The 16,341-nt window shown below is 42.3% G+C and overlaps 2 protein-coding genes across 3 annotated transcripts in view; one reads left to right on the top strand and one right to left on the bottom strand.

Moving 5' to 3' along the window:
• CUTC (cutC copper transporter) overlaps window positions 1-979 on the bottom strand; it is a 26,101-nt gene extending 25,122 nt beyond the window's left edge. The window contains exon 1 of the mRNA XM_059398332.1: window positions 776-979. Within this exon, the coding sequence (XP_059254315.1) occupies window positions 776-836 (61 nt within the window). The 5' untranslated portion in view covers window positions 837-979. The remainder of the gene's footprint in view (window positions 1-775) is intronic.
• A 52-nt stretch (window positions 980-1,031) lies between these two features.
• On the top strand, window positions 1,032-14,578 carry LOC132016690 (cytochrome c oxidase assembly protein COX15 homolog). Of its 2 annotated transcripts, XM_059398328.1 has the most exons (9): window positions 1,032-1,213; window positions 2,394-2,584; window positions 4,191-4,313; window positions 4,802-4,988; window positions 6,895-7,062; window positions 9,823-9,904; window positions 11,403-11,557; window positions 13,048-13,161; window positions 14,167-14,578. In XM_059398328.1, exons 1-9 carry the CDS (start codon window positions 1,124-1,126, stop codon window positions 14,296-14,298), a joined length of 1,242 nt encoding a protein of 413 aa, XP_059254311.1. In that variant the 5' UTR covers window positions 1,032-1,123; the 3' UTR covers window positions 14,299-14,578. The 2 variants fall into 2 exon arrangements, with proteins under 2 accessions (XP_059254311.1, XP_059254312.1); XM_059398329.1 differs by lacking the exon at window positions 2,394-2,584 and having other exon boundaries at window positions 1,127-1,213.
• Window positions 14,579-16,341: the final 1,763 nt, after the last annotated feature.

The raw sequence follows: 16,341 nt of genomic DNA, 5'->3' as shown, positions 1-16,341 counted from the left end.
CACACACACAATGTGATTTGTGCTAACACGTAATGGGTACCTAATTAATATTTTTAATTTTCTGTTTTAACTTCGTATAGGAGCAACACCAATAGACTCAGCCTATATAAGTAAAACGTCTCTGAGGTTCTCAATTAACTTTTGGGAGGGGAAAAGGGGTCCTGAGATCAAAAAGCTTGAGAACCTCTGGTCCACAGGAACCAAGAGTTCAGGTGCGGGGTGGAGCGGGGTCTGCCACATCCCCTAGCACCTGCCACCCCGTCCCGCCTGGCTCAGCAGCGAGCACTCGGGACTGGAGGCAGTCACAAGCTCTGGCACTCGGCAGCTGTGAAGCTTTGGGGACAGTCCTCACCTCCGCCACAGCAGCTACAGGTTACCAAGCGGTCACCAGGGGTTGGCACGGAGCTCAGCGCTCGACATCTAACTGTCCCAACGACGCCACGGGGTGGGACTGGTAGCCTCGCGTGGCGACGGGGAACGTGAGGCTGAGAGAAGTTAACCAACTTGAACACGGTCGCACCCGACACGTGGTGGCGCCGGGATTCGAACCCACGCGTCTGGTTCCAGAGCCCGGTCACTCTCGCTACAAGCCCCTTCTCAGGCCCTCAGCTTCGCCACATTTAAAGCCAGAATGACAGAACGTGCCGCGCGGCGAGGAGCGAGGGGGTGGGCGAAGTGCTCTGAGAGAAATCGCGACACCACTGGCCAGAACTCCCGCAGGCCCGCCCCGCGCAGTCAAGCAGGACGACCGCCCCCTCCCCGCCCCCTTCCGCACCGGCTTTCCCGGACGGTATGCGCGCCCGTTTCCGCTCGGAGGAGGCCCCCTGCCTCTTCATGCTCGACGCGTTCCTCTCTCCTGCGTCTTCAGTTTCTACGGAGTCGGGGTTCCCGCGCGCGCGACGAAGAAAGCGCGCCTCACGGCTGCGCGCACCTTTGCGCGTCCCCGACAGCCGGACCCAGCAGCCCCCGCGAGAGGGGAGTCGCTGACGCAGTCGCAGTCACTTCTTGCCTGCTGAGAAGGAGGGATCACGCTGTATGACCCGGAAGTGTCTCTCTGTTCAGTGGTGGAGAAAGACCACGGAGAGCTGGGGTTTGGACGTGTTTTCTTTGCACTGTCTTCAGTATGCAGCGATTGCTCTTTCCGCCCCTGAAGGCCTTGGTGGGGAGCCCGTGTCTCCGGCTCCTTGTTCCTAGGGCGGCGCCTAGAACCCAGGTATTGCACCGCAGAGGACTCGGTCGCGGAATCGTACAGGAGTCGAAAGAGTCAGGAGAAAGATAACAGATAACCCCACATCACATTCCCGTAGTTCCTTAGGATTCACAGCGCATTTCTTTGTACCCAGAGTCCCTGAGGTAGGATCCGGACCTGCCACTTACTGGCTTTATGGTATTAACCAAGTTAAGTAACCTTTCTGTGCCTTATTCCGCCCATCTGTGAAATGGGAATAGCAGTACCTACTTCGTTCAGTTGTGGTAAGGGTTAATTAATTTCATATACAGCAAGCGTTTAGCACATAGTAAGAGCTCAGTAATTTTTACCTGTATATTTGGTTTTTGCTAAAAGTCCCCACGGAGCCAGGTAAGGAACTTATAACCCCATTCTACAGAGAAGGAAATTGATACTTAATTTAAGTTCACTGAAGTTAGGAAACAGAACGCGAATCTTTAGACTCAGGGACAGAGTCAGAAGAGGACGTGCGTTCGCTCAACAAATAATTGCTGAGTGATTATTATGTCTTGGGATCTGGGAAGCAAAAGATAAATACCAAAAGGCTCCTGCCCTGGGGGGAAAGCACAAATTTGTCAAATCTTTATTAAGGTCTTGTTATGTAAGGGAACTGTGTTATGAACAAAAGTGTCAGGGGACAAAGAGCCAGACTGACCAGAGACTTCTGTCCGGCAACTCAGCTTAGTAGGAGATAGAAACAAATAAACCTGAAGTACATTATAATATTTTAAGGGCTGAGATAGGGAAGGTACAGTGTGCTGGGGGAATGACCTGTTGCAGACCCAGGAGAATCTAGGAATATTTCCCGAGGAGGTGGCATCTGAACTGAGATGTATTGTAGATATTCTCAGTAAGGAGGCAGGGAGCATCCCAGTCAGCAAGAAAGAAAAGAATCCATATCTAGGTGTAAAGTCTGGGGGACGTATGCAGAGAGAAGGGTCATGTAGTGTGGGGATGGATTGGAGTGAGGCAAAACTAGAGGAGAGCCAGCTGTGGGCTGGAGTCAGTAAACCAGATAGGAGATGATGATTTACTAGGGCAGAAGTGGTGGAGATGTGGCCATACAGGGTACTCTAGTCTAAACAGAGAGGGATTGTGTTTGAGAACAGTGGCCTGAGGACTTTCCCTCTGTCGCCAGTTGTAATTTGTCTGTCTTGATCCTTAGTGTGGTTGCAGCTGTGGGATCAGGCACTCCCTGAGGCCAGGGCAGTACAGCACCATCTCTGAAGTGACTTTGCAGTCTGGAAGGGGTACAGTGTCCCTTCCCTCAAAAGCTGCTGAGCGGGTGGTAGGTCGATGGCTCCTGGTCTGCAGTGGAACAGTGGCTGGAGCAGTTATTCTTGGTGGACTGACTAGGTGAGTAATGTGCTTGTAGCGAGTCAGCTCTTTGGGTCATCAGTAGAAGCACAGGATGACCAAGGGGGAAGGGACCTTGGGAATCACCTAGTCTCACTCCCTCATTTTATATATGTAGAAACTGAGGCCAAAAGTGGGACATGTCTGAGGGCTTGCCTGCCGTAGAACAGTTTATAGACTTATTATTGGGAGCCCTTCATAAAGCCTGGTTTAGGTCTTACCTGTTTGCTGTGCATTATTTGTATATATTTTCCCTCTACAAACAGTTTTCAGGTTTGTCTCAAAAATTAAAAAGTTTGTTTGAATTAAATGCACATAAACGGATCACAATTGTTTTGTATGCCTCTTGGGTCCCTTTAAATCTATAGATTTCTTCTCCCTCCCTCCCCCATTTCATGTAGTTTTGTTTTGTTTTGTTTTGTTTGTTATTAAAGAAACGTAACTGATTGGTCCTATGGAGTTTCCCAGTCTGAATTTTGTTAACTGCATACTTGTGGTGGTGTTTAACATGTCCCATTATCCCCAGTTTCCTGTAAGCCACTTTTTGCTTGATCAGATTCAGATTGGGAGGAGGGGGCAAAATACTTCACAGGTGATTACGACATTCATAAATATCTGGTGTCCATTAGAGATGCCAACAGCCATTGATGATCATTGCCTAGATCCATGATTTTATTACAGTTGCAAAACTGTAATATTTTATTAGCTCAACTCTAAAGAAAAACTTGTCCTCATCAACAATTTTGTTATTGTAAGGTACAGTTTCTATAAGAAAGGCAGGATAAATATTTGAATCTTCCTCTTAATTTACCAGTTTTGAAAGTAGTAAGTTGGTTTCCAAGCATCCTCCAAAGGTGATCAATAAAGGGTTTGGGTTTTAAGTATTATAAGTTCATAGGTTTAAGTGTACTTGATGTTTCGATCCATTGCACTGATGATTCGGTCAAATTGTTCCATCTTTAGTCAATGAGAGCCTCTTCAAATTGCCTCCTGAGTCTTTTTGACAGAATTTTAGTAACTAAATTTTTTGCTTTGTGGAAAAGATATTCCAGGTTCATCTTATACATTTGCTGCCTCCGACCTAAATCAGCCTTTCACTTTAGAGACACTCACACCTTTTGGTGAAAATACCCTCTGGTGTTAATACAGTATGTGTTCCTCACATTCTCTGCACATTCCCTGTACTCTTATTTCAAAATACCATATGTTATATAGACTGTAATGGGAAATTGTGAAAAATTTAAGTTTTATTAGCTTTAAATTCACTCAAGAGTCTAAACTGGTCATTGAGGGCAGATTTCTTTGCTCTAAGGGTTGATTTTACCTGTTAAAGAATGCTAGTAAAAGAAGGAAGTAAAGAGAGCTGAATTAAAGGATCGAGAGAACAAGGAGTAAAGAAATTTCTATCTGATGGCAGCTTTCTGGTGAAATTTTAAGCAGTAAGAAGAAAGCAGGGTGTTAAAAAAGAATACACTAAAATGATGTGCTTACCTTTAGAAGGGTTAAGCTCAGATCCATTTGGTTCTGTAAACCATTTATGAGAAATCCGGCATTGTGTGTGCACTTGTGTGTGCATGTATCACACACACTTCTTTCCTATCTTAAGGTTGACAGAGTCTGGACTCTCAATGGTAGACTGGCATTTGATAAAGGAGATGAAACCACCCACTAGTCAAGAGGAGTGGGAAACAGAATTCCAAAAATATCAGCAATTTCCAGAATTTAAAATGTAAGTATAGTGGCCCCTGGGTGGTTCAGTCGGTTATGCATCTGCCTTTGGCTCAAGTCATGATCCTGGGGTCCTGGGATTGAGCCCCATGTCAGGCTCCCTGCTCAGCAGGGAGTCTGCTTCTCTCTATCCCCGCTAATGCTCTCGCTCTCTCTCACTCATTTTCTCTCTCAAATAAATAAAATCTCTTTTTAAAAAGTAAGTATAATAGAAAATCAAGTAAACATCCCACTAGGCCCTTTCAATCTTTTGCTTATTTAAACATTTTAGTATGGTGAGATTCCAGTGTTTCTCGATATTTGCTTCAGTTAATGTTTAGTGAGCTTCCTACTCTAAACCTCCAGTTCCAAAGTGATCCTGAGATCACTGATGAGGAAGAAGGCAGACCTTTCATTTCAAGCTTTGAAACTGAGAATGCTCCTGCATTCTGTCTGGAAATAAAAATCAGGATGTTTCTTCTTTCTTTTTTGACTTCCCTTTTCACCCAGCTTGAATCATGATATGACACTGGCCGAATTCAAGTTCATCTGGTACATGGAGTACTCACACCGAATGTGGGGTCGCTTTGTGGGCCTTGCATACATCCTGCCTGCTGCCTACTTTTGGAGAAAGGGCTGGCTCAGCCGTGGCATGAAAGGACGTGTTCTTGCCCTATGTGGGTTAGTCTGCTTCCAGGTAAGATTGGTTCAAGTTTGGGAAGCCAGAGATGCCAGCTCCCTTGTTGGGATTGTTTTTAAGGAAGGAATCTGAGTCTGTATAACAGAGTAGAAAAGAGGATGAATTTTCGTGTTACAGGCATGGCCAGCCCTGTCACTTAGTAGGGCAAGTTCTCTACCTTCTGTAGACGATGCTTTCCTTACCTGTAAATAGGGATAATAATAGTGCCTACTGGTTAGGTTCTCTGACTTATTAAGATAGATCATGCATATAAAGTAGTTAGTTTAGTGCCTGGAATTAGTAAGCACTTGGTGAATACATTTTTAAGTCACAAGAGGTTCTTTCCTCTCATGGCTCTCCTCCTGGGTTCTTGTCTTTTCTTTTCTGACTTGTCTGCTAGATGGGGAATGGAATCCCTGTGCTAGAATGGCTGAATAAGCAAATTTGAAGATTCCCACAGTTAAGGGGTTTCCTGAGACTGAGATCCAAGAAAAGGAATATGAGAGAAGGTACATACTAGTATTTCACAATTATAGGCCCTCAGAGAGCATCTTAGAGCATCAAAGAAACATCAAAATTTGATCAGGAAGATGCTAATTCGTTAATTGAGCTCAAAAGTAGTAAGAGCCAATCAGAAGAAATTAAAGAGGGAGATGGAAGAGAAAAAATAGACTATAGAAAGAGATAAAGAGACATAATAAAAGTCTAACAATAATTAGGGGAGGGTTGGTTAAACAAAGTGAAAGTTTATTTTGGAATGATAAAAACCAAAACCAAAACCAACCTAAAGCAGACTCCCAGGGAGGCAACAATTTGAAGATGGCACATAGGATTATGGGAAGAAGAAAGTGAAGCTGGCAAATCACACTATGTACTCCTTTGTCTTCCAATGCCCCATGCAGATGGAATCAAGCTAATTAGAACATCCAGGATAATCACGAAGGGGGCAAGAGATGCCCTGAAAGATTTCCTGAGGAGATCTTTTAGAAGAGATGGGAGAGCTGTGAATTGTATAAGATTGATGATTCACAGACCGGTACCCCTGAAGCAAATAATACATTATGTGTTAATAAAAAAAAAAAAAGAAGAAGAAGAGATAGGCAAACGCTACCTCTCTGACATGCTTCTGTTGACTTGGGAGGGCAGTGTTGAAAGGGCTGTATCTTATCTGATAGAAGTGAAACTGACATTTGTATTAATTGAAAAAAATTAAAGCAGTGTATCAGAGTAATACATACCTTGAACTTTTAAGCTTAAACATGTACTTTCATTACCTTTTTATTTTTTTTTAAACAAAGAACTAAGGCCTGTTCTTTGATTTCTCAGATTGGAGTTTAACTTCCAGTCTCTTGCATCTTCATAAACTACCATTTCATTTCATTTCATTTTCCTTAAAAGAGAAGTGGGAACTTAGACATTTGCAAAGCCATCTGCCAGTAAAGCCTTACAGATTTTTATGATTCCTCCCCATGCAAGACTTTTATAATTGTCTATTCCTACTAACTTGACAGTAATTGTTTTTAAGCAATTATCTTTATCAAAGCTTTTCCAAAACACTAAATCTGGTTTTTATTGAAAAACTCTCCTTTTATTCTTATATTTTACTTACACTTCATTTTACATAATGTTAAATTATATCAAGTATTTTTAAGGTTTTGCTTGTAGATAAGCTTCTGTGTAATTTTCTACATTTGGCTTACACCTTAATAAAATAATAATCTAAACAGTGGTTAAGCATTTATGGTGCTATATGTGAAAATGTGGGTAGGATATGACTCCCGAGATACTGGGTATATGGGAAGGTATGGAATGAGAGGTCAGGTAGGGAGTACTCCTGATAACTGACAACTCACTTTCTCACCTAGTACAGTTGAATGGACAGATCCAGCCTTGTTTTATTTGCCTCTTGTGTTTTTGGTTCTAGGGTCTGTTGGGATGGTATATGGTGAAAAGTGGATTAGAAGAAAAACCAGACTCCCATGACGTCCCTCGAGTCAGTCAGTATCGCCTCGCCGCCCACCTGGGATCAGCTCTTGTTCTTTATTGTGCCAGCTTATGGACTTCGCTCTCACTGCTGCTACCTCAGCACAAGGTAAAAACGTCAGTCTTTATTATTAGTATATCTGCACAGATGCTGACAAGGTCAGAGGAACAGAAATTCTGCTTCTAATGGGAAATTATCAATCCATATGCACACATTCCTTTAGGAACATCTACCAGTTTGCCAGCAATTAGGTTAACCAAAGATGACAGCAACATTGAACTTTTAAGACTCTGGAAGTCTTTGGAACTGAATAGTAAAATGTACCATTATTCTTTTGAGCTGGAGCAACGCATTCAAAGGAAACTTAGTACAGGACCCAAATATCCTGTCAGCATTGCCTACTGGAAAAAGTGAAAACATGAATTTTAGGAATGGTGGGAAGGGGTTGCAACAAGAGCTATCCCCCCACAACCACTTCTGACTCCTAGATGAATGGTGGCTAGCCGGTGAGGAAGGCCAGAGTGAGAGCTGTTTCTGGACCTCTGAGGGTATACGAGAGCCATGAGAGTTATTTGTTCTTTGGGTGGGGACCTACCACTCATCAAGTCTGACAAGTCTGCTCTTGTGATCTTGCCTGAAAGTATTTTCCTGTATGCTGATTAAAGGAAAATAGTAGTTTTTCTAAAAATGAGTATTATTTTAGGTATTGATGTTATGGTTGACCTGGATAACCTGTTGATGGAATGAAGTTTGAGATGACAGTAGGACTTTTAAGTAGAATTACCCAATAGGTACTTGGAGCCAGTAGCCTTGATTCCGGTACGGAAGGGAGTTGTGGACTTGGCAGTCATCCCCACAGGGAAGCCAGATGGGGCCAAAACATTGGTATAGTAGACAATCTACATTGGAATAATTCTTATTCTGTTTCAAAGCTGGACTTCTCAAATGAATTGCCTAATGTGTAACTGTACTTGCTGACAACCCACTCTTTAAATTCTTATCATCTGGCACTCCCACCCACTCACCTCTGTACATCGACATCCCTGTACATGGCACTCTGTACATGCCTACACGTATACCCACACACTCCTAAACACTCTCTGTGGGAAATGGTACTGTGAAAGGCTGCCAATGACTTTTTAAATTATCAACTGTTTTTCTCTTCTTATTTATTCATATTCCACTAATTTGCAGAAAGGATTTGAGATGATAGTCAAACATGTAGTGCTGTGCTCTCCAACACAGTATCTACTAGTCACATGTGGCCATTTAAATTTTAATTAAAATTAAATAAATTTATATTTTTAAAAGCAGTTATTTTCTTAAAGTTTAAAAAAAATTAACTTTTGGGGCACCTGGGTGGCTCAGTTGTTAAGCGTCTGCCTTCAGCTCAGGTTATGATCCCAAGGTCCTAGAATTGAGCCCTGCATCGGGTGTCTAGCTCAGCCGGAGGCCTGCTTCTCCCTCACCCACTCCCCTGCTGTTCTCTCTTTCACTGTGTCTCCCTTTGTCAAATAAGTAAATAAAATATTAAAAATAAATTTAAAAATTTTTAAATGAAAAAAGTTAACTTTTTTTTAAATTTTCAGGTGCGGTGGCCTCATTTCAGGTCCTCATTAGGCACGTATTGGCCACTGCAGATAATAGAACATTTCCATCATCATAGAAAGTTCTGTTGGATGGCAACAGATAATTGATAATAATTAATAATTGATAATTGATTATTTTTAAAGTTCTGATAGACAGTCGTATGGTATCTTAGTAATGATGGCTCACTCTTCATATACTAGATTATAGACCGTTGAAGGGCAGCACTCTGACTTAACTCCTTTGTATCTTTATGGTACTCTGTTTATAAAATTCTTAATAATTATTTGTTGATTCACTGATTAGTATCAGAAGTTGGTTATAGTAAAAATAAAACTAAATTTTTATCTTACAAAAACACTAAATGCAAGAATCTCTACCTTTGCGATTTCTTTTTATTTTTTATTTTTTTAAAGATTTTATTTATTTATTTGACAGACAGAGATCACAAGTAGCCAGAGAGGCAGGCAGAGAGCGGGCGGGGGTGGGGGGGTTGGAAGTGGGCTCCCTGCTGAGCAGGGAGCCCAATGTGGGGCTCGATCCCAGGACCCTGAGATCATGACCTGAGCCAAAGGCAGAGGCTTAACCCACTGAGCCATCCAGGCCACCAGGTGCTCCATTCTTTTTAAAGATTTATATATTTGAGAGAGAGTGCGCACAGCAGAGAGGAGCAGGAGGGGAGGGAGGGAGACAGAAAGCCTCAAGCAGGCTCTGGGCTGAGCATGGAGCCTGACATAGGGCTTGATCTCATGACCTGAGATCACTGCTTGAGCCGAAACCAGGAGTTGGAATCTTAACCGACTATGCCGCCCAGGTGCCCCTCTACTTTAGGGATTTCATACAGTTTTGATTCTGACTATATTTGCTAAACATGAAATATCACAAACAACATGAAAATCTAGTTCTGTATCTTAAGGCACATCATTTCAACCATGGTGAAGCATTTTTCCCTTGAACAACGCAAATCATTATTGAACAGGTATGTATTGAGTACTTACATACCAAACCCTAAGCTAGGATTACTTCACTAAGCAGGACAGATGGCATTTCCTGCCTTCACAAGACTTACAGGATAGCAGGGAAGACAGACAGTAAATGTATAAATGTAGTAGAATATGATGCATGTTAGACCAGAAAATCTGCTGGGACCGCTTAACCTATTTAGGGCATCAAAGAAGATCTGACCTCAGATTGTCACTAGGGTTTGGCTTTGGAGAGTTTTGCTGTCTCCCTTAGTTCCTGCAGTACAGTTTATCGGAATGGTTTTCTTTTCTTCTTTAGTTGCCTGAAACTCGTCAGCTCCTGTGGCTGAGGCGATGTGCTCATGGAACAGCAGGCCTGGTGTTCCTTACCGCACTCTCAGGTAGGACTCTTCACATCCCGCGTGGTCTAGTTTTGTTCTCCACTCGGGGGAGAGGGTCTCTTGCCAAACACTTTGTCCTTCACACTTGCCTTTCCATACCCATCATCTCCCTTCTCTGTTTTCTGTTTCTCCCTCCCTTCCAAAAACTCTGCTTCCCAGTCATTTGAACACAAATCTTGAGCATTTATCTGGATCCAGATTGCCTAGGTTCGAATCCTGGCTTTATCACCTATGAACTCTCTGACCCTGGGCAAGCTGTGTAACCTCCTGAGCCTCAGTGATCTCATTTGTAAAATGGGGATGATAGTAATAGTATGAGTGATACACATGAAATGCTTAGAAAAGTACCTGGCATGTAGCAAAAGCTAGGTGCAAATCAGAGAAAAGTCCTTTCCTCAAAGATGGCCTAAGAAGAGGAGCTCACTGGGGCAAAGAGACTGATAGTTCTTTTTCATTCTTTAAATCACATCTCTATCCTACCTTTCTTGCTCGAGTACTGTACCATCTAGTACATTAATCGCTAGCCTCACATGCCTGTCTAAGCTTAATTAAAATTAAATAAAATGTAAAATTTAGTTTGTCAGTCACACTACCCACATTTTAAGTGCTCAGTAGCCACATGTGGCTAGCAGCTACTGTGTTGGCTGGCAGATACAGAACATTTCTATCATCACAGAAAGTTCTGTTCGGTAGCACTGCTCCAAAGAAAACCATCAAACCAGTGATTCACCTCCCTCCATTTTTGATGGAAGAACATGAATTTTTACTTTATATGTGCTATTTTTAAAAACAAGGAATGTGATCTAAACATCTCTGAGTCCTCCTTTGATCATAAATAATGGATCAGTCATCCATTAACTCATGGATACTTTATATGTTTATCCAATATTTAGTTTATAAATTTTTTCACTTCTGTGTTCACACAACAAACATTTTTTTGAGCACTTGGGGAAGACAGATAATAAACAATGAAAACATATGGCAGATGGTGTTCAGTGCTATGAAAAAAATAAAGCAGGATAGGGGATAGAGGTGAGTTTGGGCAAGTGCTGTCTTACACAGGATCATTGGGGTGATCTCTTTGATAAGGTGACATTGAGTGGAGATGTGAGGAAATGAAGGAGTAAATTATGCAGGTATCCAAGGGAAGAGCATTTCCAGAATAGATGGCGTTCATAGTGGGATAAGGAGGGCATCAAAATCACTAAGGGAGTGTTTCCATCCATTGTGCCTTGCTCTAGAGCTTCTAGTTATGGGAGACATGCAGAATCTTCGGTGGGAGAAGGTGAGGATGCACTTGTGTTGTTTTATTTTGTTTTTTAAGTTCCCATGGTGATACTGATGTATATTCTCTGTTTGAGAAACCCCTCCTGTAGATCTTTTTTATTCTCAATTCCTTTTGTCTAACTCTGGGATAATGGACTTTTTCTGTGGCAGAACTAGTATTTGAGCTCTTTTCTATTTCATTTTAATAAATACCATTTACCTTGGAATATAGGGGCTTTTGTGGCAGGGCTGGATGCTGGGCTTGTGTACAACTCTTTCCCGAAGATGGGAGAATCTTGGGTCCCAGAGGATCTCTTTACCTTCTCTCCCGTCCTGAAGAATGTTTTTGAGAATCCCACCATGGTGCAGTTTGATCACCGGATTTTGGTAAGTCTGGCTAGTGGTTACCGGCTGCTGAGTCCATGGAGCCTCTCCCAGGCTTTGGGGTGTCTGAAGCACTGATGGCAGCCCTGAGAGGGTAGAATACTGTGGGCACTAGATTTCCTTTGCTTTTTAGAAGAAATTTCCCACCAATTCTCTGATGGGATGTTTTTGTCCTAATTATCCACACCTGTTCCAGCCAAATTCTGGCTTTGGGGATAATACTGTCTTACTGAAGTTCACACGTGCCTTTTACCATCTGGCAAAGGATAACATCCCTCAATCCTACACACACAAAGGAGAGTGATTTTAGTGGAAATGAGGCTGAGTAGAGAAGAGAGGGCAAAGGCAGTGGTTGCTGAACATATAATTGTCAGAGCTGACCCGAAACCCCAGGGAGCTAAGAGCATCATAAATATTTCTCATCTTAATTAAGCTGATATTAAGGGCCTGCTGGGGTCATGTTAAGAGTGGCCTGGTAGCCTGGGCACGATACTGGAGCAGGGCAAGACTGGCAGCTAGGAGGCCAGCAGGAAGCTGAGGGGCCATTGCAGTAATGCAGGTGAGAGTGGTGGGGCTCTAGGCTGCATGGAGGAGCAGGGCTTGAAGAGAATGGTGGATCAGAGAGAGGCTCTAAGGAATAGAAGATTGGGTTATAGGAATGAGGGTAAAGAAGATCCCAAAGTCTGTTCTGTGGCATGCTTAAGACACACCCGGACATGGGACTACTGAAATGAGCATTGGGCTGAAGATGGAGGGTGCCGTCAGATTGAGGAGTGTTGGGTGTGATGATTGAAGCACACCCAAAGAGAGGTCCAGAGGCCTCAGATCCCCAAAGCCAACACTGGGGCTTGGGCCAGTTATGTTGTTTGGGCTCAGGCCCCTCCACCGACAGCATTTTGTAATAAGTAAAGTCGGGTTGAATTGTCATCATGGACAGCTCTGAAAGGAAAAGTGGATACAGAAAATGACAGAAAAACATTCTCCTTGACATCATGGAAGTGGGGAGGAGATCCTGTTGCCAGAGTGGGGAATGGATATGAGACTTGGGCTTGTTTTTAGCCTAGTTGCCAGTACCACTACCTCCTCTACTCACAGCCCAGGAAGGTAATAAGCTTCATGTGCTGGGGTCAGCCCTGCTTTAAAAATACAAGATTAGAGAGGAGGTAAAATGAGACATTAGGATGCAAAGAGTGATTTCAAAGGTGAGGGCCACACCTGGGGGGGGCACCCACTTGAGAAGAGAGAGTGTGTAGCGCGATAGGTTCAGAAACTGCTGGTAAAGCCTCAGGGAACACGAGCATTTAAGTGGCAAGCAGAAGAGCATGGAGGAGACCAAGGAGTAATTATAGGAGAAGCTGCAGATGGTTCTCTGGGTCTGGGACAAGGAACCCTCAGGGTGACTCACTGGTCCTAGAGGAGAGATGCAGCGGACAAACAGCAGGAGGGTGGAGCATTTCTTCCTGATTTTTGATGAGAGGTCTTCGTCCCCACAGGGAATCACTTCAGTTACAGCTGTGACAGTGCTCTACTTCCTCTCCCGGAGAATCTCCCTTCCTCGAAGGACCAAGATGGCCGCAGCGACTTTGCTAGCTTTGGCATATACACAGGTACAAACCACTTCTTTTTGGTCCCAAAACTAAGTTAAAGAAAGGTGACAGGCTAGGAGAAAATATTTTCAGTATTTATAATATTGATTATCTCTTTATATATCTTCTAATAAATGTTATGTATTGTTTTAAGATTTTTATCTTAATAAAGAATACTCAAAAAATAAAATGAGAGTTATCAATATACACAGTTCTCACAGGAGAAACAATGAATGGCCAATAAACATGAAAAGGTCTTTAGCCTCACTTGTTATCAGAGAGGAGCAAATTAAAACAATGCTTGCTATTTTGTGCCTGTCAGATTGGGGGAAAATTTTTTTTGTAAAGATAATCAGGTATTGGCATAGAGTTAGGAAAATGGTATATCTTCCTGTATTCTTGGTGAGAGCATGAGTTGGTATAGTTTTTTCAGAGGGCAGTTTGTCATTAGCTTTTAAAATGTTAAATGTATAATCCATTGGTCCAATAAGCTGACTTCTTAGTGCCTGCCCTAGAAATATTCTAAGGCCCAAAGACCTGTGTACAAAGTAATTTTCATGGTAGAATTGCTGTGATAGCAGTAAAACCAGAAACCACCTAAATAAACAACAATGGTACACACATACTTTGTAATACTATATAGCAGTTTAAAATAATAAGGTCTCAAGACATACATTGTTAAGTGAAAAAAGCAAGTAACAGAACAACCCCATTTTTTAAAGCATAAAAGTATGTTTCTTTATAAACACAGATACAAAAGTACAAGTGTATGGAAACTGATGACTCTCTGTGGGGAGGGTAGCTGGCCTAGGATAAAGGATTATTAAGGAGAATTTTAGGTTTATCTGTTTTGTTTTAATTTCCTCTGCTGTGAGTATACTTACTTGTGAAAATTTAAAAATACATATTTTTAATGTTTTGATGGGAGAATGTGGAGGTGTATGTATTTGGTTGTCCATGCCCAGTCATGTCAATTCTGAATTTGTGGTTCCTGCTTTTTTTACTGCATTCTCTCCTCTGGAACAGGTGGGCTTGGGCATTAGCACTCTGCTGATGTACGTTCCAACGCCTCTGGCTGCCACTCACCAGTCGGGCTCCCTGGCTCTGCTCAGTGTTGCCCTTTGGCTCATGAGTGAACTCCGAAGAGTCCCAAAATAATTCTCAGAGGATCGGCTTCCTAGGACTGAAAGTGCTTTTGAGAGCTCATCAGAGAGCACAGAATTTGGGAGTTTTCCTTTTAAAAGGATGACCTTGGCATACCAAATTGGTCAAGTTACTTAAAATTCTTTGTCTGTTTTTGACAAAGTCACTGGATCCAGAGTGTCATTAAGTATGTTTAACTTAAGAGTCCTTTTTTAAAATATTTGTAAATTTGGTTTTCTTGTTGAAAATCATGTTTAATGTACTAGATAAAGAAATGGCTGCCTTTGCTGCTTAATAGACTGTCTCAGATTTCTTAATGTTGGCAAGCTTTTGATTCTACATGCACCACTTCATCTCCTTGACCTCCTGAGTCCTGAATTATGTCTAAGTAGAAGTTCTTTATGCTCTCGATTTCACTTCCATCAGGTAAAGATTTCAAAGGGAAAGACTGGCACACACTCTAAAGTAGCCAGAGAGCCTTCGGCAGGAAATAGTGTCTTCTGGTATCCTGATTTTCACAATGGGGAAAGGGTGCAATCTGACAAGCTTAATGTCTGTATGTAGCAAAATGGCTTATAAGTACTTAGAAAAGGAGAAAATCACTGGTAACCCAACTTTGACTCATCAAGCACTAACCTAGTTCGATTGTGCCGTTACATCTCTAGGTTAGATGAATGGAATACCTAGTATGAGTCAGTTCCTGAAAGCATTTCCGAACAGCCTCATGGATAATTAAAGTATGGTCTTGATGGTATATGAAGTACATGGACATCTATTCAGATACGTAAACAAATTTTTGTTTAATTAATTGTTGTTAATTTTAGTCTTTTGGTCTCTTGCTATTTCACAGGACTCTGTCTTATTCAACTTTTTTTTTTAAGATTTTATTTATTTATCTAACAGAGATCGCAAGCAAGCAGAGAGGCAGGCAGACAGAGAGAGCAGGGGGAAGCAGGCTGCCTGCTGAGCAGAGAGCCTGATGCAGGGCTCGATCCCAGGACCCTCGGATCATGGCCTGACCTGAAGGCAAAGGCTTTAACCCACTGAGCCACCCAGGCGCCCCTCAACTTAATTTTTTTAAATTGGTGATTTGGATAAAGGCATCACAAAGATCAAATCTGAGGATGGAACAACCCAACATTGCTAATGTAATATAGATGACAGTCACAACTCAAAATAGTTCCACGGTGGTACCAGCAAGATGAAATTAAACAGATTATAAATGTAGCATCCTCATTTTAATTAAATGGGTTGTGTAAGTTTGAGGTGGAGAAACCTGGCATCATATCATTTCATATAAAAAAGACAGGGATTTTAGTTGGCCACAGGCTCAACATGCACCACCGGTGTGATGACGCTGATTAAAAAAAAATCAGTGGTGTTACAGATTTCATCAATGGAGGTGTCACAGCCACACTCAGAATACCTCCATGCAAGTGCTGTGTTTCACCATGGGTACCACATTTAAGGAAGACACGGACCACTAAATATGTATCCAGAGGAAGGGACCAGGATGGTGAGGACTCCAGAACCCTATACCCCACAGGGAAGACTTGAAGGAACTAGGGGTATTTAGCTGGAAGAGAACATTTGGAGAGAGCAAGATTCCTGCCCTTCAGAAGTTGAAGCTCTTTCATGCAAAAGGAATGAGCTTCCTTATGCTGCGGAGCTGGGAGCAGTGGGTAAAAAGAAAAACAGAAAGCTAGTTTCTTGTTTTGTACAAGGCAAGAGTTGGATCAAAACAAACACCCACTAAGGTATGGCTGGTGAAGACTGTGGCAAAGTGGAGACAGGTGCCCCAGCTAAGGGGTTAAACCATTGCTGGGCTCTGGCCTGTTGCTGCTGTATAGGTCCAAGTTGTCAGATCTGATTTTTTTTAAAGACACAGAACATCTATATTTTTATGTGAAAGCTCTCAATAGTTAGCAACTAATTTCAGGGTTTTTAGAACCTGATGCAGGCTAAACATATCTGAGAGCCATAAATAGCCCAAGGTTTGCCCATTTATAATCTCAATTAGATGATCTCCGTTCCCTTTCAAGTCCAATATTCTGTGAG

Source organism: Mustela nigripes, chromosome 4 (genome assembly GCF_022355385.1).
Source record: "Mustela nigripes isolate SB6536 chromosome 4, MUSNIG.SB6536, whole genome shotgun sequence".
Taxonomy (NCBI): Eukaryota; Metazoa; Chordata; class Mammalia; order Carnivora; family Mustelidae; genus Mustela; species Mustela nigripes.
The sequence above is the reverse complement of the archived record's forward strand: the minus strand, read 5'-3'. Positions and strand labels throughout refer to the sequence as shown.

Coding starts and splice junctions, on each gene's coding strand:
- LOC132016690 (XM_059398328.1), top strand. CDS start 1,124: ATGCAGCGATTGCTCTTTCCGCCCCTGAAGGCCTTGGTGGGGAGCCCG. Junction 4,989..6,894: donor GTGGGTTAGTCTGCTTCCAG/GTAAGATTGGTT, acceptor TTTTGGTTCTAG/GGTCTGTTGGGATGGTATAT. Junction 13,162..14,166: donor TAGCTTTGGCATATACACAG/GTACAAACCACT, acceptor CCTCTGGAACAG/GTGGGCTTGGGCATTAGCAC.